Raw genomic sequence first — 24,682 nt, 5'->3', positions numbered from 1 at the left:
GTAGTAGTAGTAGTAGTAGTGAGATGGTCATGCCCTGGGGGAGTGTAGTAGTAGTAGTAGTAGTAGTGAGATGGCCATGCCCTGGGGGAGTGTTGTAGTAGTAGTAGTAGTAGTAGTGAGATGGCCATGCCCTGAGGGATTGTAGTAGTAGTAGTAGTAGTGAGATGGTCATGCCCTGGGGGAGTGTTGTAGTAGTAGTAGTAGTAGTAGTAGTAGTAGTGAGATGGTCATGCCCTGGGGGAGTGTTGTAGTAGTAGTAGTAGTAGTAGTGAGATGGTCATGCCCTGGGGGAGTGTAGTAGTAGTAGTAGTAGTAGTGAGATGGCCATGCCCTGGGGGAGTGTTGTAGTAGTAGTAGTAGTAGTAGTAGTAGTAGTGAGATGGCCATGCCCTGGGGGAGTGTTGTAGTAGTAGTAGTAGTAGTGGGATGGCCATGCCCTGGGGGAGTGTTGTAGTAGTAGTAGTAGTAGTAGTAGTAGTAGTGAGATGGCCATGCCCTGGGGGAGTGTTGTAGTAGTAGTAGTAGTAGTAGTAGTAGTAGTAGTGAGATGGTCATGCCCTGAGGGATTGTAGTAGTAGTAGTAGTAGTAGTAGTATTAGTAGTAGTAGTGAGATGACCATGCCCTGGGGGTGTGTTGTAGTAGTAGTGAGATGTTTATGCCCTGAGGGAGTGTTGTAGTAGTAGTGAGATGGCCATGCCCTGAGGGATTGTAGTAGTAGTAGTAGTAGTAGTAGTGAGATGGCCATGCCCTGAGGGATTGTAGTAGTAGTAGTAGTAGTAGTGAGATGGTCATGCCCTGAGGGATTGTAGTAGTAGTAGTAGTAGTAGTGAGATGGTCATGCCCTGGGGGAGTGTTGTAGTAGTAGTAGTAGTAGTAGTAGTAGTGAGATGGTCATGCCCTGGGGGAGTGTAGTAGTAGTAGTAGTAGTAGTGAGATGGCCATGCCCTGGGGGAGTGTTGTAGTAGTAGTAGTAGTAGTAGTGAGATGGCCATGCCCTGAGGGATTGTAGTAGTAGTAGTAGTAGTAGTGAGATGGTCATGCCCTGGGGGAGTGTTGTAGTAGTAGTAGTAGTAGTAGTGAGATGGTCATGCCCTGGGGGAGTGTTGTAGTAGTAGTAGTAGTAGTGAGATAGTCATGCCCTGGGGGAGTGTAGTAGTAGTAGTAGTAGTAGTGAGATGGCCATGCCCTGGGGGAGTGTTGTAGTAGTAGTAGTAGTAGTAGTGAGATGGTCATGCCCTGGGGGAGTGTTGTAGTAGTAGTAGTAGTGAGATGGCCATGCCCTGGGGGAGTGTTGTAGTAGTAGTAGTAGTGGGATGGCCATGCCCTGGGGGAGTGTTGTAGTAGTAGTAGTAGTAGTAGTGAGATGGCCATGCCCTGGGGGAGTGTTGTAGTAGTAGTAGTAGTAGTAGTAGTAGTAGTAGTGAGATGGTCATGCCCTGAGGGATTGTAGTAGTAGTAGTAGTATTAGTAGTAGTAGTGAGATGACCATGCCCTGGGGGTGTGTTGTAGTAGTAGTGAGATGTTTATGCCCTGAGGGAGTGTTGTAGTAGTAGTGAGATGGCCATGCCCTGAGGGATTGTAGTAGTAGTAGTAGTAGTAGTGAGATGGCCATGCCCTGAGGGATTGTAGTAGTAGTAGTAGTAGTAGTGAGATGGTCATGCCCTGAGGGATTGTAGTAGTAGTAGTAGTAGTGAGATGGTCATGCCCTGAGGGATTGTAGTAGTAGTAGTAGTAGTAGTAGTAGTGAGATGTTCATGCCCTGGGGGAGTGTAGTAGTAGTAGTAGTAGTAGTGAGATGGTCATTCCCTGGGGGTGTGTAGTAGTAGTAGTAGTAGTGAGATGGTCATGCCCTGGGGGTGTGTTGTAGTAGTAGTAGTAGTGAGATGGTCCTGCCCTGGGGGAGTGTAGTAGTAGTAGTAGTAGTAGTAGTAGTAGTAGTGAGATGGCCATTCCCTGGGGGTGTGTAGTAGTAGTAGTGAGATGTTCATGCCCTGGGGGAGTGTAGTAGTAGTAGTAGTAGTGAGATGGCCATGCCCTGGGGGATTGTAGTAGTAGTAGTAGTAGTAGTGAGATGGTCATGCCCTGGGGGAGTGTTGTAGTAGTAGTAGTAGTAGTGAGATGGCCATGCCCTGAGGGATTGTAGTAGTAGTAGTAGTAGTAGTAGTAGTGAGATGGTCATGCCCTGGGGGAGTGTTGTAGTAGTAGTAGTAGTAGTAGTGAGATGGTCATGCTCTGGGGGAGTGTTGTAGTAGTAGTAGTAGTAGTAGTAGTGAGATGGCCATGCCCTGGGGGAGTGTTGTAGTAGTAGTAGTAGTAGTAGTAGTAGTAGTGAGATGTTCATGCCCTGGGGGAGTGTAGTAGTAGTAGTAGTAGTAGTGAGATGGTCATTCCCTGGGGGATTGTAGTAGTAGTAGTGAGATGGTCATGCCCTGGGGGAGTGTTGTAGTAGTAGTAGTAGTGAGATGGTCATGCCCTGAGGGATTGTTGTTGTAGTAGTAGTAGTAGTAGTAGTAGTAGTAGTAGTAGTAGTGAGATGGCCATGCCCTGGGGGAGTGTTGTAGTAGTAGTAGTAGTGGGATGGTCATGCCCTGAGGGAGTGTAGTAGTAGTAGTAGTAGTAGTGGGATGTTCATGCCCTGAGGGAGTGTTGTAGTAGTAGTAGTAGTAGTAGTAGTGAGATGGTCATGCCCTGAGGGATTGTAGTAGTAGTAGTAGTAGTAGTGAGATGGTCATGCCCTGGGGGAGTGTTGTAGTTGTTGTAGTAGTAGTAGTAGTAGTAGTAGTGAGATGGCCATGCCCTGAGGGATTGTAGTAGTAGTAGTAGTAGTGAGATGGTCATGCCCTGAGGGATTGTAGTAGTAGTAGTAGTAGTAGTAGTAGTGAGATGGTCATGCCCTGGAGGAGTGTTGTAGTAGTAGTAGTAGTAGTAGTAGTGAGATGGTCATGCCCTGGGGGTGTGTTGTAGTAGTAGTAGTAGTGAGATGGTCAGGTCATGCCCTGAGGGAGTGTAGTAGTAGTAGTAGTAGTAGTAGTAGTAGTAGTAGTAGTAGTAGTAGTAGTAGTGAGATGGCCATGCCCTGGGGGAGTGTTGTAGTAGTAGTAGTAGTGGGATGGTCATGCCCTGGGGGTGTGTTGTAGTAGTAGTAGTGAGATGGTCCTGCCCTGGGGGAGTGTAGTAGTAGTAGTAGTAGTAGTGAGATGGTCATTCCCTGGGGGTGTGTAGTAGTAGTAGTGAGATGTTCATGCCCTGGGGGAGTGTAGTAGTAGTAGTAGTAGTAGTGAGATGGTCATGCCCTGGAGGAGTGTTGTTGTAGTAGTAGTAGTAGTAGTAGTAGTAGTAGTAGTAGTAGTAGTAGTAGTGAGATGGTCATTCCCTGGGGGTGTGTAGTAGTAGTAGTGAGATGTTCATGCCCTGGGGGAGTGTAGTAGTAGTAGTAGTAGTAGTAGTGAGATGGTCTTGCCCTGGGGGAGTGTAGTAGTAGTAGTAGTAGTAGTAGTAGTAGTAGTAGTAGTAGTAGTAGTAGTAGTGAGATGGTCATGCCCTGGGGGTGTGTTGTAGTAGTAGTAGTAGTAGTGAGATGGTCAGGTCATGCCCTGAGGGAGTGTAGTAGTAGTAGTAGTAGTAGTAGTAGTGAGATGGTCATGCCCTGGGGGAGTGTTGTAGTAGTAGTAGTAGTGAGATGGTCATGCCCTGAGGGATTGTTGTTGTAGTAGTAGTAGTAGTAGTAGTAGTAGTAGTGAGATGGTCATGCCCTGGGGGAGTGTTATAGTAGTAGTAGTAGTAGTAGTAGTAGTAGTGAGATGTTCATGCCCTGGGGGAGTGTAGTAGTAGTAGTAGTAGTAGTGAGATGGTCATTCCCTGGGGGTGTGTAGTAGTAGTAGTAGTAGTAGTAGTAGTAGTAGTAGTAGTAGTAGTGAGATGGTCCTGCCCTGGGGGAGTGTAGTAGTAGTAGTAGTAGTAGTAGTAGTAGTAGTGAGATGGTCATTCCCTGGGGGTGTGTAGTAGTAGTAGTGAGATGTTCATGCCCTGGGGGAGTGTAGTAGTAGTAGTAGTAGTAGTAGTGAGATGGTCTTGCCCTGGGGGAGTGTAGTAGTAGTAGTAGTAGTAGTAGTAGTAGTAGTGAGATGGCCATGCCCTGGGGGAGTGTTGTAGTAGTAGTAGTGAGATGGTCATGCCCTGAGGGATTGTAGTAGTAGTAGTAGTAGTAGTAGTAGTAGTGAGATGGTCATGCCCTGGAGGAGTGTTGTAGTAGTAGTAGTAGTAGTAGTAGTAGTAGTAGTGAGATGGTCATGCCCTGGGGGTGTGTTGTAGTAGTAGTAGTAGTGAGATGGTCAGGTCATGCCCTGAGGGAGTGTAGTAGTAGTAGTAGTAGTAGTAGTAGTAGTAGTAGTAGTGAGATGGTCATGCCCTGGGGGAGTGTTGTAGTAGTAGTAGTAGTGAGATGGTCATGCCCTGAGGGATTGTTGTTGTAGTAGTAGTAGTAGTAGTAGTAGTAGTAGTAGTGAGATGGCCATGCCCTGGGGGAGTGTTGTAGTAGTAGTAGTAGTGGGATGGTCATGCCCTGGGGGTGTGTTGTAGTAGTAGTAGTGAGATGGCCATGCCCTGGGGGAGTGTTGTAGTAGTAGTAGTAGTGGGATGGCCATGCCCTGGGGGTGTGTTGTAGTAGTAGTGAGATGGCCATGCCCTGGGGGAGTGTTGTAGTAGTAGTGAGATGGCCATGCCCTGGGGGAGTGTTGTAGTAGTAGTAGTAGTAGTAGTGAGATGGCCATGCCCTGGGGGAGTGTTGTAGTAGTAGTAGTAGTAGTAGTGGGATGGCCATGCCCTGGGGGAGTGTTGTAGTAGTAGTAGTAGTGAGATGGCCATGCCCTGGGGGTGTGTTGTAGTAGTAGTGAGATGTTTATGCCCTGAGGGAGTGTTGTAGTAGTAGTGAGATGGCCATGCCCTGAGGGATTGTAGTAGTAGTAGTAGTAGTAGTAGTAGTAGTAGTAGTAGTAGTGAGATGGCCATGCCCTGAGGGATTGTAGTAGTAGTAGTAGTAGTAGTAGTAGTGAGATGGTCATGCCCTGGGGGAGTGTAGTAGTAGTAGTAGTAGTGAGATGGTCATTCCCTGGGGGTGTGTAGTAGTAGTAGTAGTAGTAGTAGTAGTAGTAGTAGTAGTGAGATGGTCATGCCCTGGGGGTGTGTTGTAGTAGTAGTGAGATGGTCCTGCCCTGGGGGAGTGTAGTAGTAGTAGTAGTAGTAGTGAGATGGTCATTCCCTGGGGGTGTGTAGTAGTAGTAGTGAGATGTTCATGCCCTGGGGGAGTGTAGTAGTAGTAGTAGTAGTGAGATGGTCTTGCCCTGGGGGAGTGTAGTAGTAGTAGTAGTGAGATGGTCGTGCAGTAGTAGTAGTAGTAGTAGTAGTAGTAGTAGTGAGATGGTCATGCAGTAGTAGTAGTAGTAGTAGTAGTAGTAGTAGTAGTAGTAGTAGTAGTAGTGAGATGGTCATGCCCTGTGGCTAAGGGGTTCTACACACTACTACTGCAATGCAGCCCACAGACCAATGCAGAATCTAACACAATATTTAATCTAACACAACTGTGTGTGTGTTTAACAGAGAGAAAGGCAAGAGAGAAAGAAAGAGAAAAAGAGTGAAAAATATGTATTTGCAAAGAAAGTGTGTGTGTTGTGTCTAGTAATGTTGTAGTCTAGTACTGTCATTCTGTTAGCTAGGGCCATCTACTTTAAGTGCTTCCTGTCTTCCCAGTAGTCTACTTGGTGTGTGAACTGCTTCCTGTCTTCCCAGTAGTCTTCTTGGTGTGTGAACTGCTTCCTGTCTTCCCAGTAGTCTACTTGGTGTGTGAACTGCTTCCTGTCTTCCCAGTAGTCTACTTGGTGTGTGAACTGCTTCCTGTCTTCCCAGTAGTCTACTTGGTGTGTGAACTGCTTCCTGTCTTCCCAGTAGTCTACTTGGTGTGTGAACTGGCAAAGAAAAGATCAGTCTATAATTTTAAATGGTAGGTTTATTTGAACAGTGAGACAGAATAACAACAAAAAAATCCAGAAAAATGCATGTCAAAAACGTTATAAATTGATTTGCATTTTAATGAGGGAAACACGCATTTGACCCCCTCTCAACCAGAAAGATTTCTGGCTCCCAGGTGTCTTTTATACAGGTAACGAGCTGAGATTAGGAGCACATTCCTAAAGGGAGTGCTCCTAATCTCAGTTTGTTACCTGTATAAAAAGACACCTGTCCACAGAAGCAATCAATCAGATTCCAAACTCTCCACCATGGCCAAGACCAAAGAGCTCTCCAAGGATGTCAGGGACAAGATTGTAGACCTACACAAGGCTGGAATGGGCTACAAGACCATCGCCAAGCAGCTTGGTGAGAAGGTGACAACAGTTGGTGCGATTGTTCGCAAATGGAAGAAACACAAAAGAACTGTCAATCTCCCTCGGCCTGGGGCTCCATGCAAGATCTCACCTCGTGGCATTGCAATGATCATGAGAACGATGAGGAATCAGCCCAGAACTACACGGGAGGATCTTGTCAATGATCAAGGCAGCTGGGACCATAGTCACCAAGAAAACAATTGGTAACAGACTACGCCGTGAAGGACTGAAATCCTGCAGCGCCCGCAAGGTCCCCTTGCTCAAGAAAGCACATATACATGCCCATCTGAAGTTTTCCAATGAACATCTGAATGATTCAGAGGACAACTGGGTGAAAGTGTTGTGGTCAGATGAGACCAAAATGGAGCTCTTTGGCATCAACTCAACTCGCCGTGTTTGGAGGAGGAGGAGGAATGCTGCCTATGACCCCAAGAACACCATCCCCACCGTCAAACATGTCGGTGGAAACAATACGTTTTGGGGGTGTTTTTCTGCTAAGGGGACAGGACAACTTCACCGCATCAAAGGGACGATGGACTGGGCCATGTACCGTCAAATCTTGGGTGAGAACCTCCTTCCCTCAGCCAGGGCATTGAAAATGGGTCGTGGATGGGTATTCCAGCATGACAATGACCCAAAACACACAGCCAAGGCAACAAAGGAGTGGCTCAAGAAGAAGCACATTAAGGTCCTGGAGTGGCCTAGCCAGTCTCCAGACCTTAATCCCATAGAAAATCTGTGGAGGGAGCTTAAGGTTCCAGTTGCCAAACGTCAGCCTCGAAACCTTAATGACTTGGAGAAGATCTGCAAAGAGGAGTGGGACAAAATCCCTCCTGAGATGTGCAAACCTGGTGGCCAACTACAAGAAACGTCTGACCTCGGATTGCCAACAAGGGTTTTGCCACCAAGTACTAAGTCATGTTTAGCAGAGGGGTCAAATACTTATTTCCCTCAAAATGCAAAACAATGTATAACATTTTTGACATGTGTTTTTCTGGATTTGTGTGTTGTTATTCTGTCTCTCACTGTTCAAATAAACCTACCATTAAAATGATATACTGGTCATTTCTTCGTCAGTGGGCAAACGTACAAAATCAGCAGGGGATCATATACTTTTTTCCCTCACTGTAGTTTACCCTGAGAGCACAACCCATGTGGAGTTCCAGGTGTCTGGCAGCGTTTGGAACTGCCGATCTGCGGTCAAGAACACAGAGTTCATCTCAGCGTATTCTGCTCTGCAGGTCCTTGACTTCCCGGCCCTGACGGAGACATGCTCACCCCAGAGAACACTGCTACTCCAGCTCAGCTTGACTTCACGGCCCTGACGGAGACATGCTCACCCCAGAGAACACTGCTACTCCAGCTCAGCTTGACTTCCCGGCCCTGACGGAGACATGCTCACCCCAGAGAACACTGCTACTCCAGCTCAGCTTGACTTCCCGGCCCTGACGGAGACATGCTCACCCCAGAGAACACTGCTACTCCAGCTCAGCTTGACTTCCCGGCCCTGACGGAGACATGATCACCCCAGAGAACACTGCTACTCCAGCTCAGCTTGACTTCCCGGCCCTGACGGAGACATGATCACCCCAGAGAACACTGCTACTCCAGCTCAGCTTGACTTCCCGGCCCTGACGGAGACATGCTCACCCCAGAGAACACTGCTACTCCAGCTCAGCTTGACTTCCCGGCCCTGACGGAGACATGCTCACCCCAGAGAACACTGCTACTCCAGCTCAGCTTGACTTCCCGGCCCTGACGGAGACATGCTCACCCCAGAGAACACTGCTACTCCAGCTCAGCTTGACTTCCCGGCCCTGACGGAGACATGCTCACCCCAGAGAACACTGCTACTCCAGCTCAGCTTGACTTCCCGGCCCTGACGGAGACATGCTCACCCCAGAGAACACTGCTAGTCCAGCTGCTCTCTCGTCGTCTGACTATGTTTTCTCTCCTAGTCCGAGAGCATCTGGTCGTCGCTGTGGTGGCACAGGCCTACTCATTTCTTCTAAGTAGAAATGTTCTCTTTTCTCCCCCTGTCCATCTCCTCTGTCACCCGTCCATCTCCTCTGTCACCGCATTTGAATTCCATGCGGTCACTGTCACTTTTCCACTCAAGCTTAACATTGTCATCTATCGCCCACCAGGTGCCCTTAGAGAATTCCTCAATGAGCTTGACAGTGATCGCATGGAATTCAAATACGGTGACAGAGGAGATGGACAGGTGCACATTTCCTGGAGGGACCCCCCTCCAGGTCTCTGTTCTCCTACTAATCTCACCGTAACCTCTCTGTTCTCCTACTAATCTCACTGTAACCCCCCTCCAGGTCTCTGTTCTCCTACTAATCTCACTGTAACCCCCCTCCAGGTCTCTGTTCTCCTACTAATCTCACTGTAACCCTCCTCCAGGTCTCTGTTCTCCTACTAATCTCACTGTAACCCCCCTCCAGGTCTCTGTTCTCCTACTAATCTCACTGTAACCCCCCTCCAGGTCTCTAATCACTACTTTGTTCCCTTCTGTCTCCCTCTCCTCCAACCTTAGCCAATCAGACCCTACCCAGATGTTCATGCTACGTTGCAATCTTCTCTCTCCCCTACTGCTCCTTCTATCCTATCACCTCTTCCTTCTGCTAAATCCTCCTGTCTCCTGAGTCTGTCTCTTCCTCCCTACTCTCCTCCCTTTCCACATCCCATGACTCACACTGTCCCCCTTTCCCTCCCGGCCGTGTCGGCCCTCCACTTCTGCTCTGTGGCTGCGTGACTCATTGCGAGTTTACAAAACAGGGCTGCGGGCAACTGAGCGAAAATTGAGAAACTAAACTTCCGGAGGACCTATCATCCTTTCATTCTATACATTCTTTTCCTCTGTATCCACTGCTAAAGCCAATTTCTTTCACTAAATTTCAAGCTTCTGCCTTTAACCCTAGGAAACTCTTTTCCATCTTCTCCCTCTGCGGACGACTTTCTCAACCACGTTCAAAGAAAAAGGTTTGACGACATCCGCTACTCATTCACTCAGCCTATTGAGTCCACTGGTCTCAATCACACAGAACTACCCTACGCCTTGACCTCTTTCTCGCCAGATGACATTCTGAGACTAGTGAGGTCTGAACGCCCGACCCCCATCCCCTCCTCCATTCTCTAGAGATCTTCTCCCATTCCTCATAAACCCCTCCCTGACCACTGGCTCTCACTGTAACCCCCTTCCAGGTCTCTGTTCTCCTACTAATCTCACTGTAACCCCCTCTGACTTAAAAATGGACAGAGTTAATCCCCTCCAAGAAACCAACAACTCATCTGATGTCCAACTATAGACCTGTATCCCTTTCTTTTCCTTCCAAAACACTCGAGCGTGCTGTCTCTGACCAACTTTCTCATTGTTCTGAGAGGGATAATCTAGATCCTAACCAGTCAGGCTTCAAGATGGGTCACTCAACCGAGACTGCTCTTCTGTGTCAGAGGTTCTCTGAACTGTCAACGCTGACTCTTTCTCTTCTGTTATCATCCTCCTACAGCTATCTGCTGCCTTCGACACAACCGTCCGATCCTCCTCTTCACCCTCTCAGGGCTGGACGCCTCAGGCGCTGCACACTCTGCATGACACAACCGTCCGATCCTCCTCTTCACCCTCTCAGGGCTGGACGCCTCAGGCGCTGCACACTCTGCATCCTACCTGGCAGGCTGCTCCTACCACAGGATCTGTGTCTGAACCACACACACTACTGGTGTTCCCCAGGGCTCGGTTCTAGGCCCTTTTCTATCTACTGGACAACACCCTGTTCTCTGCAAACATAAAATCAGTGACCCGCTCCTGCAGGTTCATGCTCAACGACATCCATATAGTACGACCCTACCGCACACAGGAAGCAGCTCAACAACATCCGTAGAGTACGACCCTACCTCACACAGGAAGCAGCTCAACGTCCGTAGAGTACGACCCTACCTCACACAGGAAGCAGCTCAACGTCCGTAGAGTACGACCCTACCTCACACAGGAAGCAGCTCAACATCCGTAGAGTACGACCCTAACACACAGGAAGCAGCTCACCGACATCCGTAGAGTACGACCCTACCTCACACAGGAAGCAGCTCAACGACATCCGTAGAGTACGACCCTACCGCACACAGGAAGCAGCTCAACATCCGTAGAGTACGACCCTACCTCACACAGGAAGCAGCTCAACGACATCCGTAGAGTACGACCCTACCGCACACAGGAAGCAGCTCAACGACATCCGTAGAGTACGACCCTACCGCACACAGGAAGCAACTCAACGACATCCGTAGAGTACGACCCTACCTCACACAGGAAGCAGCTCAACGACATCCGTAGAGTACGACCCTACCGCACACAGGAAGCAGCTCAACGACATCCGTAGAGTACGACCCTACCGCACACAGGAAGCAGTGACAGGCTCCTGCAGGTTCATGCTCAACGACATCCGTAGAGTACGACCCTACCTCACACAGGAAGCAGCTCAACGACATCCGTAGAGTACGACCCTACCGCACACAGGAAGCAGCTCAACGACATCCGTAGAGTACGACCCTACCTCACACAGGAAGCAGCTCAACGACATCCGTAGAGTACGACCCGACCTCACACAGGAAGCAGCTCAACGACATCCGTAGAGTACGACCCTACCTCACACAGGAAGCAGCTCAACGACATCCGTAGAGTACGACCCTACCGCACACAGGAAGCAGCTCAACAACATCCGTAGAGTACGACCCTACCACACACAGGAAGCAGCTCAACATCCGTAGAGTACGACCCTACCTCACACAGGAAGCAGCTCAACAACATCCGTAGAGTACGACCCTACCTCACAGGAAGCAGCTCAACGACATCCGTAGAGTACGACCCTACCTCACACAGGAAGCAGCTCAACAACATCCGTAGAGTACGACCCTACCTCACACAGGAAGCAGCTCAACGACATCCGTAGAGTACGACCCTACCTCACACAGGAAGCAGCTCAACAACATCCGTAGAGTACGACCCTACCTCACACAGGAAGCAGCTCAACGACATCCATATAGTACGACCCTACCTCACACAGGAAGCAGCTCAACATCCGTAGAGTACGACCCTACCTCACAGGAAGCAGCGCAGATCCAAATCCAGGAACTTGTCCTCACCCATCTGGAATTCTGCAACTCGCTGTTGGCTGGGCTCCCCGCTTGTGACATCAAACCTCTGCAATTTATCCAGAATGCAGCAGCCCGCCTGGTGTTCAACCTTTCCGAGTTGACTACCCGCTCCTCCTCACACTCCACTGACTTCCAGTTGAGGCTCACATCCACTACAAGACCATGGTGTTTACCTACGGAACAGGAAGAGGAACTGCCCCTCGCTACCTTCAGGATATGATCAAACCCTACACCCCAACCCATCCACTACAAGACCATGGTGTTTACCTACGGAACAGGAAGAGGAACTGCCCCTCGCTACCTTCAGGATATGATCAAACCCTACACCCCAACCCATCCACTACAAGACCATGGTGTTTACCTACGGAACAGGAAGAGGAACTACCCCTCCCTACCTTCAGGATATGATCAAACCCTACACCCCAACCCATCCACTACAAGACCATGGTGTTTACCTACGGAAGAGGAACTGCCCCTCCCTACCTTCAGGATATGATCAAACCCTACACCCCAACCCATCCACTACAAGACCATGGTGTTTACCTACGGAAGAGGAACTGCCCCTCCCTACCTTCAGGATATGATCAAACCCTACACCCCAACCCATCCACTACAAGACCATGGTGTTTACCTACAGAGCAGCAAGAGGACCTGTCCCTCCCTACCTTCAGGATATGATCAAACCCTACACCCCAACCCATCCACTACAAGACCATGGTGTTTACCTACGGAACAGGAAGAGGAACTGCCCCTCCCTACCTTCAGGATATGATCAAACCCTACACCCCAACCCATCCACTACAAGACCATGGTGTTTACCTACGAAACAGGAAGAGGAACTGCCCCTCCCTACCTTCAGGATATGATCAAACCCTACACCCCAACCCATCCACTACAAGACCATGGTGTTTACCTACGGAACAGGAACTGCCCCTCCCTACCTTCAGGATATGATCAAACCCTACACCCCAACCTGAGTACTCCGTTCTGCCACCTCTGGTCTCTTGGCCTTCCACTCCCACGGGAGAGCAGCTCCCGCTCAGCCCAAGCTCTTCTACCCCCCCCGAGTCTGACTTTACTGATAGTGCATTTTTCATCTAACGTAGCTAACTGTGATATGTGGTTGTCCCACCTAGCTATCTGAAGATGAATGCACCAACTGTAAATCGCTCTGGATAAGAGTCTGCTAAATGACAAATGTTGAATTGAAATAGAATTGACCCAAAACACAGATCACCACATGAGTTTTAATCAGATAGTGTAGAGGTCAAGAAGTCACGTTTGTGTGTGTGTGTGTGTTCATACCTGGTCCAGAGTAGTCCAGCGCTGGCTGAGGCCCCGGTCACACCCACCAGAGCTGCTAGCATCAGTCTCCTCTTACTGGCCCCGCCCCTCACAGCCTCACCATGGTAACGACGTGACAACTGCACCAGCCCCAACGCTACCGCCGACAACGCCCGCAAGCGGTACATTCTGGAGAGAGAGAGAGAGAGAGAGATGTAAACCAGAGGTGCAAGAATTTCTCACATGGAGATGTGACTTGTAACATTGTTAAATGTTTATCAAATGTCTTGGACACACCTGAAATAGAAAGGTAGGTCTTTAAATATATTCCCCCCCAAAAATGTATTGTAAAGACACTATTCCCCAAATAGCTGTAACTGCTACTCATAATCCCATCAGAGAGCTGTAACTGCTACTCACAATCCCATCAGAGAGGTGTAACTGCTACTCACAATCTCATCAGAGAGCTGTAACTGTTACTCACAATCTCATCAGAGACTAACTGCTACTCACAATCCCATCAGAGAGGTGTAACTGCTACTCACAATCCCATCAGAGAGCTGTAACTGTTACTCACAATCCCATCAGAGACTAACTGCTACTCACAATCCCATCAGAGAGCTGTAACTGTTACTCACAATCCCATCAGAGAGCTGTAACTGCTACTCACAATCTCATCAGAGACTAACTGCTACTCACAATCCCATCAGAGAGGTGTAACTGTTACTCACAATCCCATCAGAGCTGTAACTGCTACTCACAATCCCACCAGAGAGTTGTAACTGTTACTCATAATCCCATCAGAGACTAACTGTTACTCATAATCCCATCAGAGCTGTAATTTACTCATAATCCCATCAGAGAGTTGTAACTGCTACTCATAATCCCATCAGAGCTGTAATTTACTCATAATCCCATCAGAGAGCTGTAACTGTTACTCATCCCATCTAAAAGTTGTCAAATGAATAGCTCATTATTCATCTAATAAAATATGGCAACAATGAAGTGGGATATTCATAGCAGACAGTCCTTTGCGTTTGAAAGCCACGTGGCGTGCCAAGTATAGATTTATAGGTGCCAACTGCACTGGGCCTAGCACTGCAACACACCATATCCTCATCTCCCCGCAGCACAGGCTCCTCCCCCAGAATGAACAGATGAATATAATAGAACCTAAAAATAAAGTCCTCTAGCCTTAGTCCACACGTTGAGTCCCCTCTGAAAATGTCTTCTGGGCCTATCACTGCGACACAGCACCGTGAGGACTGGGGGGGGGGGGTCAGGATTAAGAAACATTTCCTCCAGAACCTAATTAACCATCTAAAAAGAACCTTAATTCTGCTGTTGTGCATAAAAATAAAAAAAACATTTGCGCTGATTTTGCACATGTTTTTGCCATCGTTTCCTATGACCGAAAAGAGCATCCTGTTGCCTAGTCACTTTAACCCTACCTACAATAAAATATAATAAAAAAACATTCCAGGTGAAGCTGGTTGAGAGAATACCGAGTGTGTGCAAAGCTGTCAAAGCAATGAGAGGCTACTTTAAAAGAATCTCAAATATAAACTATATTTTGATTTGTTTAACACTATTTTATTGGTTACCATATGATTCCATGTGTCATTTCATAGTTTTGATGTCAGCTTCTCCCCCTGCATTGTTGGGAAGGTCCCGTAAAGCCTTTCGCGGTTAGTCTACACATGTTGTTTACGATACGTGACAAATTAAATTTGATACACACACATGCTACCAACCTTTTTCCCTTTGCTAGCCAATCAATAGCTTTATAAAAAAAATAAAAAAAAATAAAAAAAACGTCCTGGATTCCTTATCAATTTAAATGAATAAACACAGGAGAAGGAATGTATCCCAATGGCTCCCGATACGCCTCTGGTGAAAAGTAGTTGACTATATAGGGAGTCGTTTGGGATCGCAGCCAAACCTTTAGACGAGTTGGTGGTCAGGTCACAGTAAACCAATTCGTAACAGTGCTTGGGCTAGGCTTATCTCTAAAACTTCATTTGGAACATGACTCATTTAAAATTTGTTCCAGTGTCACGGAAAGATGATTAACAATTAAAGAGAGGTCCCCCCTGTGATGTCTCTGTGGCTCCAGTATTCCTGTGATCTACACACACACACACACACACCTCAATGCATCATGCCCTCCGAGGTCGTAGCCACCTGTCGATATTCCATTACCGATCCAGGCCCCGACTGTCACACTCACTGATTCAGCAGAAAGAAAGAATTAAATAAAAAATAAACACGCGGAATATGCTAATTGGACAATCGGTAGTCCATGACAACGGGGACAGGGTCTCTAAGGGCATTAGGAGAGGTGCTGTTTAAAACAGGACAGAGAGACAGGTGAGGATCTACTATAGTAGCAGGGACACAAGGCCTGCTGGGGTAGGATCTACTATAGTAGCAGGGACACAAGGCCTGCTGGGGTAGGATCTACTATAGTAGCAGGGACACAAGGCCTGCTGGGGTAGGATCTACTATAGTAGCAGGGACACAAGGCCTGCTGGGTTAGGATCTACTATAGTAGCAGGGACACAAGGCCTGCTGGGGTAGGATCTACTATAGTAGCAGGGACACAAGGCCTGCTGGGGTAGGATCTACTATAGTAGCAGGGACACAAGGCCTGCTGGGGTAGGATCTACTATAGTAGCAGGGACACAAGGCCTGCTGGGGTAGGATCTACTATAGTAGCAGGGACACAAGGCCTGCTGGGGTAGGATCTACTATATACTCCTCTCCCTGCTAATGTGATTAGCATGAGGTGGTAAATAACCCCAAAAAATCCCAGGACATAGACATATCTGATATGGGTAGAAAGCTTAAATTCTTGTTAATCTAACTGCGCTGTCCAATTTATAGTAGCTATTACAGTGAAATAATACCACACTATTGTTTGAGGAGAGTGCACACTTATGAACTTAAATGTATTAATACACCAATTAGGCACATTTGGGTAGTCTTGATACAACATTTTGAACAGACATACAATGATTCATTGGATCAGTCTCAAACTTTGCATGTACACTGCTGCCATCTAGTGGCCAAAATCTAAATTGCGCCTGGGCTGGAATAATACACTATGGCCTTTCAAAGATGGAAAAAAACGTGTTTTTGTACCTTTGTATTATCTTTTACTAGATCTAATGTATTATATTCTCCGACATTAATTCCACATTTCCACAAACTTCGCAGTGTTTCCTTTCAAATGGTATCAAGAATATGCATATCCTTGCTTTCCGGTCCTGAGTTACAGGCAGTTAGATTTTAGTTTTAGTTTTTTTAAAGGGTGGGATCCTTAAGAGGTTTAAAGAAAACTGTTCCCAAGTATTCCCACACAGAGAGACATGTGATCCGATACAAATGTAAGAAAGGTTTGAAATTGTTTGTCAAATATATCTGTTTGGGCTTCCTATGTTTTACCCAATTGGTAGTTACAGTCTTGTCCCGTCGCTGCAACTCCCGTACGAAAGAACGAACGAACGAGAGACAAAGGTCGAGAGCCGTGTGTCCTCCGAAACGCAACCCAGCCAAGTAGCACTGCTTCTTGACACAATGCCCGCTTAGCCCGGAAGCCAACAGCACCAATGTGTCGGAGGAAACACTGTGCACCTGGCGACCGTGTCAGTGTGCATGCGCCCGGCCCGCCACAGGAGTCCCTAGTGCGCGATGGGACAAGGACATCCTGGCCGGCCAAACCATCCCCTAACCCGGATGACGCTGGGCCAAGTGTGCGCCGCGACATCCTGGTTCGAGTCCAGGCTCTCTCTAGTGGCACAGCTAGCACAGCGATGCAGTGCCTTAGACCACTGCGCCACTGGAGAGGCCCCTGTTTGGGCTTCTTGCAGTCAATAAGCAAATTATAAACTGGGTGGTTCGAGCCCTGAATGCTGATTGGCTGACAGTCGTGGTATATCAGTCCGTATACCATGGGTTTGGCCGTGGTATATCAGTCCGTATACCATGGGTATGACAAAACATAGATTTTTACTGTTCTAATTAAGTTGGTAACAAGCTTATAAAATAGCAATAAGGCACCTCGGGGTTTGTGGTATATAGCCAATATAGCACGACTAAGGGCTGTATCCAGGCACCTCGGGGGTTGTGGTATATAGCCAATATAGCACGGCTAAGGGCTATATCCAGGCACCTCGGGGTTTGTGGTATATGGCCAATATAGCACGGCTAAGGGCTATATCCAGGCACCTCGGGGTTTGTGGTATATGGCCAATATAGCACGGCTAAGGGCTATATCCAGGCACCTCGCGTTGCGTCGTATTTAAGAACAACCCTTAGCTGTGGAATATTGGCCATATACCACAACCCCTCAGACTTGATTGCTTAATTATGTACCGGCCCCCCGACCATCCGCTCAAGAAAATTTTAAAAAATCATCCCAGGCTGAATGTAGTTGAGTAGACTATAGTAGCCGTCTACCTGCTACAGAGACAGATAGAACTACAGTTGAAGTCGGAAGTTTACATACACTTAGGTTGGAGTCATTACAACTCGTTTTTCAACCACTCCACAAATGTCTTGTTAACAAACTATAGTTTTGGCAAGTCGGTTAGGACATCTACTTTGTGCATGACAAGTAATTTTACCAACAATTGTTTACAGACAGATTATTTCACTGTATCACAATTCCAGTGGGTCAGAAGTTTACATACACTAAGTTGACTGTGCCTTTTAAACAGCTTGGAAAATTCCAGAAAATTATGTCATGGCTTTAGAAGCTTCTGGTAGGCTAATTGGCATCATTTGAGTCAATTGGAGGTGTACCTGTGGATGCATTTCAAGGCCTACCTTCTTTGCTTGACATCATGAAAAAATCTAAAGAAATCAGCCAAGACCTCAGAAAATAAATTGTAGACCTCCACAAGTCTGGTTCATCGTTGGGAGCAATTTCCAAATGCCTGAAGGTACCACGTTCATCTGTACAAACAATAGTATGCAAGTATAAACACCATGGTACCACGCAGCCGTCATACCGCTCAGGAAGGAGACACGTTCTGTCTCCTAGAGATGAACGTACTTTTGTGCGAAAAGTGCAAATCAATCCCAGAACAGCAAAGGACCTTGTGAAGTTGGTGGAAACAGGTACAAAAGTATCTATATCCACAGTTAAACGAGTCCTATATCGAAATAACCTGAAAGGCCGCTCAGCAAGGAAGAAGCCACTGCTCCAAAACCGCCATAAAGAATCCAGACTACGGTTTGCAACTGCACATTGGGACAAAGATCGTACTTTTTGGAGAAATGTCCTCTGGTCTGATGAAACAAAAATAGAACTGTTTGGCCATAATGACCATCGTTATGTTTGAAGGAAAAAGGGGGAGACTTGCAAGCCAGAGAACACCATCCCAATCGTGAAGCACGGGGGTGGCAGCATCATGTTGTGGGGGTGCTTTGCTGCAGGAGGGACTGGTGCACTTCACAAAATAGATGGCATCACGAGGTAGGAAAATTATGTGGATATATTGAAGCAACATCTCAAGACATCAGTCAGGAAGTTGAAGCTTGGTTGAAAATTGGTCTTCCAAATGGACAATGATCCCAAGCATACTTCCAAAGTTGTGGCAAAATGGCTTAAGTACAACAAAGTCAAGGTATTGGAGTGGCCATCACAAAGCCCTGACCTCAACCGCATAGAAAATTTGTGGGCAGAACTGAAAAAGTGTGTGGGCGCACGGAGGCCTACAAACCGGACTCAGTTACACCAGCTCTGTCAGGAGGAATGGGCCAAAATTCACCCAACTTATTGTGGGAAGCTTGTGGAAGGCTCCCGAAACATTTGACCCAAGTTAAGCAATTTCTGACCCACTTGGAATGTGATGAAAGAAATAAAAGCTGAAATAAATCATTCTCTCTACTATTATTCTGACATTTCACATTCTTAAAATAAAGTGGTGATCCTAACTGACCTAAGTCAGGGAATCTTTTTACTAGAATTAAAATGTCAGGAACTGTGAAAAACTGAGTTAAAATGTATTTGGCTAATGTGTATGTAAAACTTCTGACTTCAACTGTATATAGGGCATTACTTTTGACCAGAGCACTATGGGTCCCACCAGTAATGCACTGCATAGGGAATAGGGCTCTATTTGGGACATGGTCCATAGAGCTCCCTCGCCGACAGAGAGCCTCAAACCAGGAAGCTTTAAGCAATAGCGTAGCTTTTCATAACTTCCATATTAGCACCAGAGACCCTGGTATCTCCTATCCAACGAAAATGACAAGCACATCTCATGTTTTGGTTTGTCACCTAGCAACATAAAAAAAAAAGAGCAAGTTAGCCTTTCTGCATGGCTGGCGTCCAGAGACGATCCTGACAGCAATGTCAAGAAACAAACAAAACAGACATGTACACACAGCAGTTTATCCTCTCAACTCCTCATAGGGACGCTTGCCAGTTGGTGTGAGACAGTTTGCTGTGAGAGGAGCCCACCTGGGCTTTAGGAAATATGTCTGGTGGAAAATAATATTTTAACAAGAGAGCTTTACACTTGATCTGTGAAATCCCCACAGTCAGGATGGGAGCTCAGAGCTGTATTGTGGGGAAATTATTTTTACCGACTGGGGCCATGCATACTACCTCTTTTCATCCTGCCAGGATTCCGTGTGTGTGTGTGTGTGTGTGTGTGTGTGTGTGTGTGTGTGTGTGTGTGTACACACACAGGGCACAACTCCCTCATCCTGCTAGAGCCTTTCTCTACCAGAACCAATGGGTTCAGGGAATCCCAGAATGACTCTAAAAAGCATTCCTCCCCCATTACCTCTCCATAAAACATTACCTCACCATAACATCCCCCCGTAAACCATGACCTCACCATAACCTCCCCCCATTAAACATGACCTCACCATAACCTCCCCCCATTAAACATGACCTCACCATAACCTCCCCCCATAAACCATTACCTCACCATAACCTCCCCCCGGTAAACCATTACCTCACCATAACCTCCCCCCGGTAAACCATTACCTCACCATAACCTCCCCCCGGTAAACCATTACCTCACCATAACCTCCCCCCGGTAAACCATTACCTCACCATAACCTCCCCCCGGTAAACCATTACCTCACCATAACCTCCCCCCGTAAACCATTACCTCACCATAACCTCCCCCCGTAAACCATTACCTCACCATAACCTCCCCCCATAAACCATGACCTCACCATTACCTCACCATAACCCATTACCTCACCATAACCTCCCCCCATAAACCATTACCTCACCATAACCTCCCCCCATAAACCATTACCTCACCATAACCTCCCCCCATAAACCATTACCTCACCATAACCTCCCCCCATAAACCATTACCTCACCATAACCTCCCCCCATAAACACACACAATAACGTCCTTCACGCCACCACAGAAGCAACACTGATATATGATGCTGCCTGAATCACCTCTAGATCCTCCTACTGCAACACACTGGCCCTCACTGCAACACACTGGCCCTCACTGCAACACACTGGCCCTCACTGCAACACACTGGCCCTCACTGCAACACACTGGCCCTCACTGCAACACACTGGCCCTCACTGCAACACACTGGCCCTCACTGCAACACACTGGCCCTCACTGCAACACACTGGCCCTCACTGCAACACACTGGCCCTCACTGCAACACACTGGCCCTCACTGCAACACACTGACCTTGCTACTAACTGCTGTTGCAGTCCCGTGTGGGTCAGTCAGTAAAGCCTTCCTCGTGCGTCGGTTCGGCTGGCGACTAGTCAAACTAAGATATTTGGTGCAGTATTTCTCAAATGAAAAAAAAACAATGTGCACGAAAACAATTAATTTCTCATTAAATAACAAAACACTTAATTGAAGAATCCCTACTGTTGACCAATCACCGACGAAGGGGCGGAGACTCCGGAACAACAAAATGCAGTCATAATATACGCAACAACGAATATCCAACCGGTTTCAGACGGGAAGCATGTGGACGCGTCAAGAGGGTGGCGCTAACAACGTCAAGGTCGTGGATTCAATTCCCACAGGGGTCATATCTTACTCACTGCTGGAAATATGTCTACTAGCAACCTCGGACCTCCTTTGGTGCCACCTCCCACCCTTCTATCAGCATGCAAACATTTTTCCTGCAAGATATCCACAGGAAAGTCAAATTACATCAACTTGTCAAAAGCGATGGTAGTGCGTTCATATCACCTGGAAGCATGGCGCAGAACCACGTGAACGAGCTCAGCTAGTATTTTCATCGTGTGCTAATACTTCAGGTGATAAGAATCTGAATGTTTGACCAGCCCTTTGAAAAAAGTTGCCCGTAATTATAATTTCCTGTGGACATGTCGTCTTACATTCCTACCTCCAAAAAGGATCCAACTGTACGGACAACCGGTAAAGTATGTTAAAAATATCATTTTATTCAACATTCTGGCTTGTAGAGGTCGCGAGAGGAAATGTTCCTGATCCAAAACGCTAATTTATCCCCGACGTAGAATTAGAAATGAAATTCATCGTTGGATTTCCAGGCTAGCTTAGTGGGAACAAAAATAATCATAACAAAAACTGGACATAGTGCACTTCTCAGCACCAAACAATTTAAAGGCCTTGATTAGGCCAAATAGTTTCCTATATATATATATATATATATATATGAAACTATCTAGTCTGACACCTGTAATGTAGGAGACAACATGCATGTCACCATTCAAACCACTAGTTTCTTCTTGAGCATAAAGGTAAACAAAGTAATTACAGGAACAAAAAAATATCATCTTCCAAGATGAATAATAACTAAATAAACTACTAGTTATCCTTTACAGATACCTGGCTGTTCTGTACTGCGACCCAACTTACGCTCTTTAAGGTCATTTTAGTTTCCAAGGCGACGGCAGGGGTCCCGTGAGGTTCCCATTCTGTGTTTCCACTACCAGTCTCCCACCCATAATAAAACAACTGCCTGCAGCTCCTTCAGAAAGCACCCTTTAACTTTCTCCCACATGTTACAGCCTGAATTTAAAATTGTGATTTTGTGTCACTGATATAGAGTAAATACCCCATTATGTCAAAGTGGAATTTTGTTTGCATACTGAACAGAAATATAAATGCAACATGTAAAGTGTTGGTGCCACGTTTCATGAGCTGAAATAAAAATTGCCCGGAAATGTTCCATATGTACAAAAAAAGCTTATTTCTCTCAAATTGTGTGCAAAAATGTGTTTACATTTCTTCTTTGCCAAGATAATCCATCCACCTGACAGGTGTGGCATGTGACAAAGCTGATTAAACAGCATTATCATTACGCAGATGCACCTTGTGCTGGGGGACTAAAGGTCTGCTATAAAATGTGCCGTTTTGTCACAACACAATGCCGCAGATATCTCAAGTAGAGGGTGTGTGCAAGTGGCATGCTGACTGCAGGAATGTCCAACAGAGCTGTTGCCAGTTAAGTTAATGTGCATTTCTCTACCATAAGCCGCCTCAAACTCTGTTTTAGAGAATATGGCAGTACATCCAACCGGCCTCACAACCGCAGACCAGATGTAACCACGCCAGCCCAGGACCTCCACATCCGGCTTCTTCACCTGCGGGATCGTCTGAGGAGAGGGAGGAGGGCTGCTGAGGAGTATTTTTGTCTGCAATAAAGCCCTCCCAGGCCCACCCATTGCCGCACCCCATGTTACATTTATATTTTTGTTCAGTCATAGAACATTTTAGAAATTAATAAAAAATGAAAAGCTGAAAGGTCTTGAGTCAATAAGTATTCAATCCCTTTGTTATGGCAAACTTAAATAAGTTCAGGAGTAAAAATGTGCTTAACAAATCACATAATATATTACATGGATTCATTCTGTGTTAAATAATAGTGGTTAACATGATTTTTGAATGACTAGACCATCTCTGTAACCCGCACAGATAATTATCTTTAAGGTCCCTCAATCGAGTAGTGAATTTCAAGCAGAGATTCAACTAAAGACAAGTAAGGTTTTTCAATGCCTCACAAAGAAGGGAACCTATTGGTAGACCCCCATCCAAAAAAACATGCTGATTATCTCATTTGAGCATGGTGAAGTTATTAATTAGGCTTTGGATGGTGTATCAATACACAGGCGTCCTTCCTAACTCATTTGCCGGAGAGGAAGGAAACCACTCAGTAAGGAAACCAAACCATTAAAGAGTTTAATGATTGTGATAGGAGAAAACTGAGGATGGATCAACAACATTGTAGTTACTCCACAATACTAATCTAAATGACGGAGTGAAAAGATGGAAGCCTGTACAGAATAAAAAATATTGCAAAACATGCATCCTGTTTGCAACAAGGCACTTAAGTAATACTGCAAGAAATGTGACTAAGAAATGAACTTTTTGTCCTGAATACACAGCGTTATGTTTGGGTCAAATCAAACATAACACATCACTGAGTACCACTTTATATTATCAAGCATTTTTGGGGGATAAAAAGAAACGAAAGAGAGCTAAGCACATGCCAAATCCTGGAGGAAAACCTTTCCTACAGACACTGGAAGATGATTCCACCTTTCAGCAGAACAATAACCTAAAACAGGGCCTAGCCACAATTATGACTTAAAAATCATCTTGAAAAATGCAAGACTTGAAAACGACTTTCTTGCAATGATCAGAAACCAACTTGACAGAGCTTGAAGAATTCTAACAATAATAACAATGGTCAAATATTGTACAATGCTGTTGTGCAAAGCTCTTAGAAAGTTACCCAAAATGCTCACAGCTAATCGCTGCCAAAGGTGCTTCGAACATGTATTGTGTCAGGGGGGTGAATACTTGTCTCATCAAGATATATTAGTGTTTTATTTATCATTCATTTTTTATAAAATGTTAGAATTTTCTTGGGACCAAAATGACAATTACATCAAATGTTATTTTTTTATCTAAAAAAAATCTCTATGTTAGTGTTCACAAATCAACTAGGGATTATATAACTAAACCATGAAACCTCCTACATACAACTTTTTGTTAAAAACTAAAAAAGCAGAAAACCCCTGGACTGTGTTGTCAAGCTAGGCGCTAGCTGTCTGGTGGTTAGGCTAAATCCAACCAATACTTAGCTAGATAATGTGCATCGTCTCTGACAACACAGCAACATTAATTCATTCATTGTTGCATGCAGTCTAAACACAGTTCACTTGTAACTTCTTCCTGATAATATTGAAACAACGAACGAAGAGGCGCTGTCAACCTCTAGTAGTCTCGGAGGCTAGCTAGCTACAGTCACTAGCTAGAAACTAGCCTTTAACTAGCTAGAAATTGCCTATAAAACTGCAATCGGCGACCTCAATATCATATAAATATTGGCAAAAGACTGTTATTTTGCTACTTACTTGAGTTTCGGGACGACTACGACAGGTCTTGAACAGTTTCAAATATCTAGCTACGACGTTTCTCCCGATGTATGTATTCCCTTTATGCAGTCTGACGTGCTCCTTCTGCGTCCACGGGAAGGCCCGGTCGACACTAGTTATCACAGCCACAAAGTCATAAACCCCGCCTATTTCTAACATGTATCTTCTTAAAATTTGATTTTAAACCTAACCCTAACCTTATCCACACTGCTAACCTTATGCCTAACGTTAAATTAACACCAAAAAGAGATTTTTAGTTTTCATTAACTTTTACGATAAGCCAATTCTGGCTTTGTGGCTGTGGTAACTAGTGGAAACGGCCGGTCCGCCCCAGCACACGCCCCCTCCAGGACGTCACTACGGAGTTTGGGGGGCGGGACATATATCCACCAAGCTCCACCCATTGCGGTTAGGGCCTCACATGTAAACATTCACCGGGTGTGTGCTCCGCTGTGTGTGGCGTAGAAAGTTGACGGTTATTCC

The 24,682-nt window shown here is 46.2% G+C and overlaps 1 protein-coding gene across 2 annotated transcripts in view; it reads right to left on the bottom strand.

The window, feature by feature from the left end:
• micu1 (mitochondrial calcium uptake 1) overlaps positions 1-24,280 on the bottom strand; it is a 113,051-nt gene extending 88,771 nt beyond the window's left edge. For both annotated transcript variants that reach the window (XM_038990998.1, XM_038990997.1), the window contains exons 1-2: positions 24,179-24,280; positions 12,838-13,005 (exon numbers count right to left, since the gene is read on the bottom strand). In XM_038990998.1, the coding sequence (XP_038846926.1) occupies positions 12,838-13,004 (167 nt within the window). In that variant the 5' untranslated portion in view covers position 13,005; positions 24,179-24,280. The remainder of the gene's footprint in view (positions 1-12,837; positions 13,006-24,178) is intronic.
• Between the last annotated feature and the right edge of the window lie 402 nt (positions 24,281-24,682).

The sequence above is a fragment of the Salvelinus namaycush genome, chromosome 4 (genome assembly GCF_016432855.1).
Source record: "Salvelinus namaycush isolate Seneca chromosome 4, SaNama_1.0, whole genome shotgun sequence".
Lineage (NCBI taxonomy): Eukaryota > Metazoa > Chordata > Actinopteri > Salmoniformes > Salmonidae > Salvelinus > Salvelinus namaycush.
The sequence above is the reverse complement of the archived record's forward strand: the minus strand, read 5'-3'. Positions and strand labels throughout refer to the sequence as shown.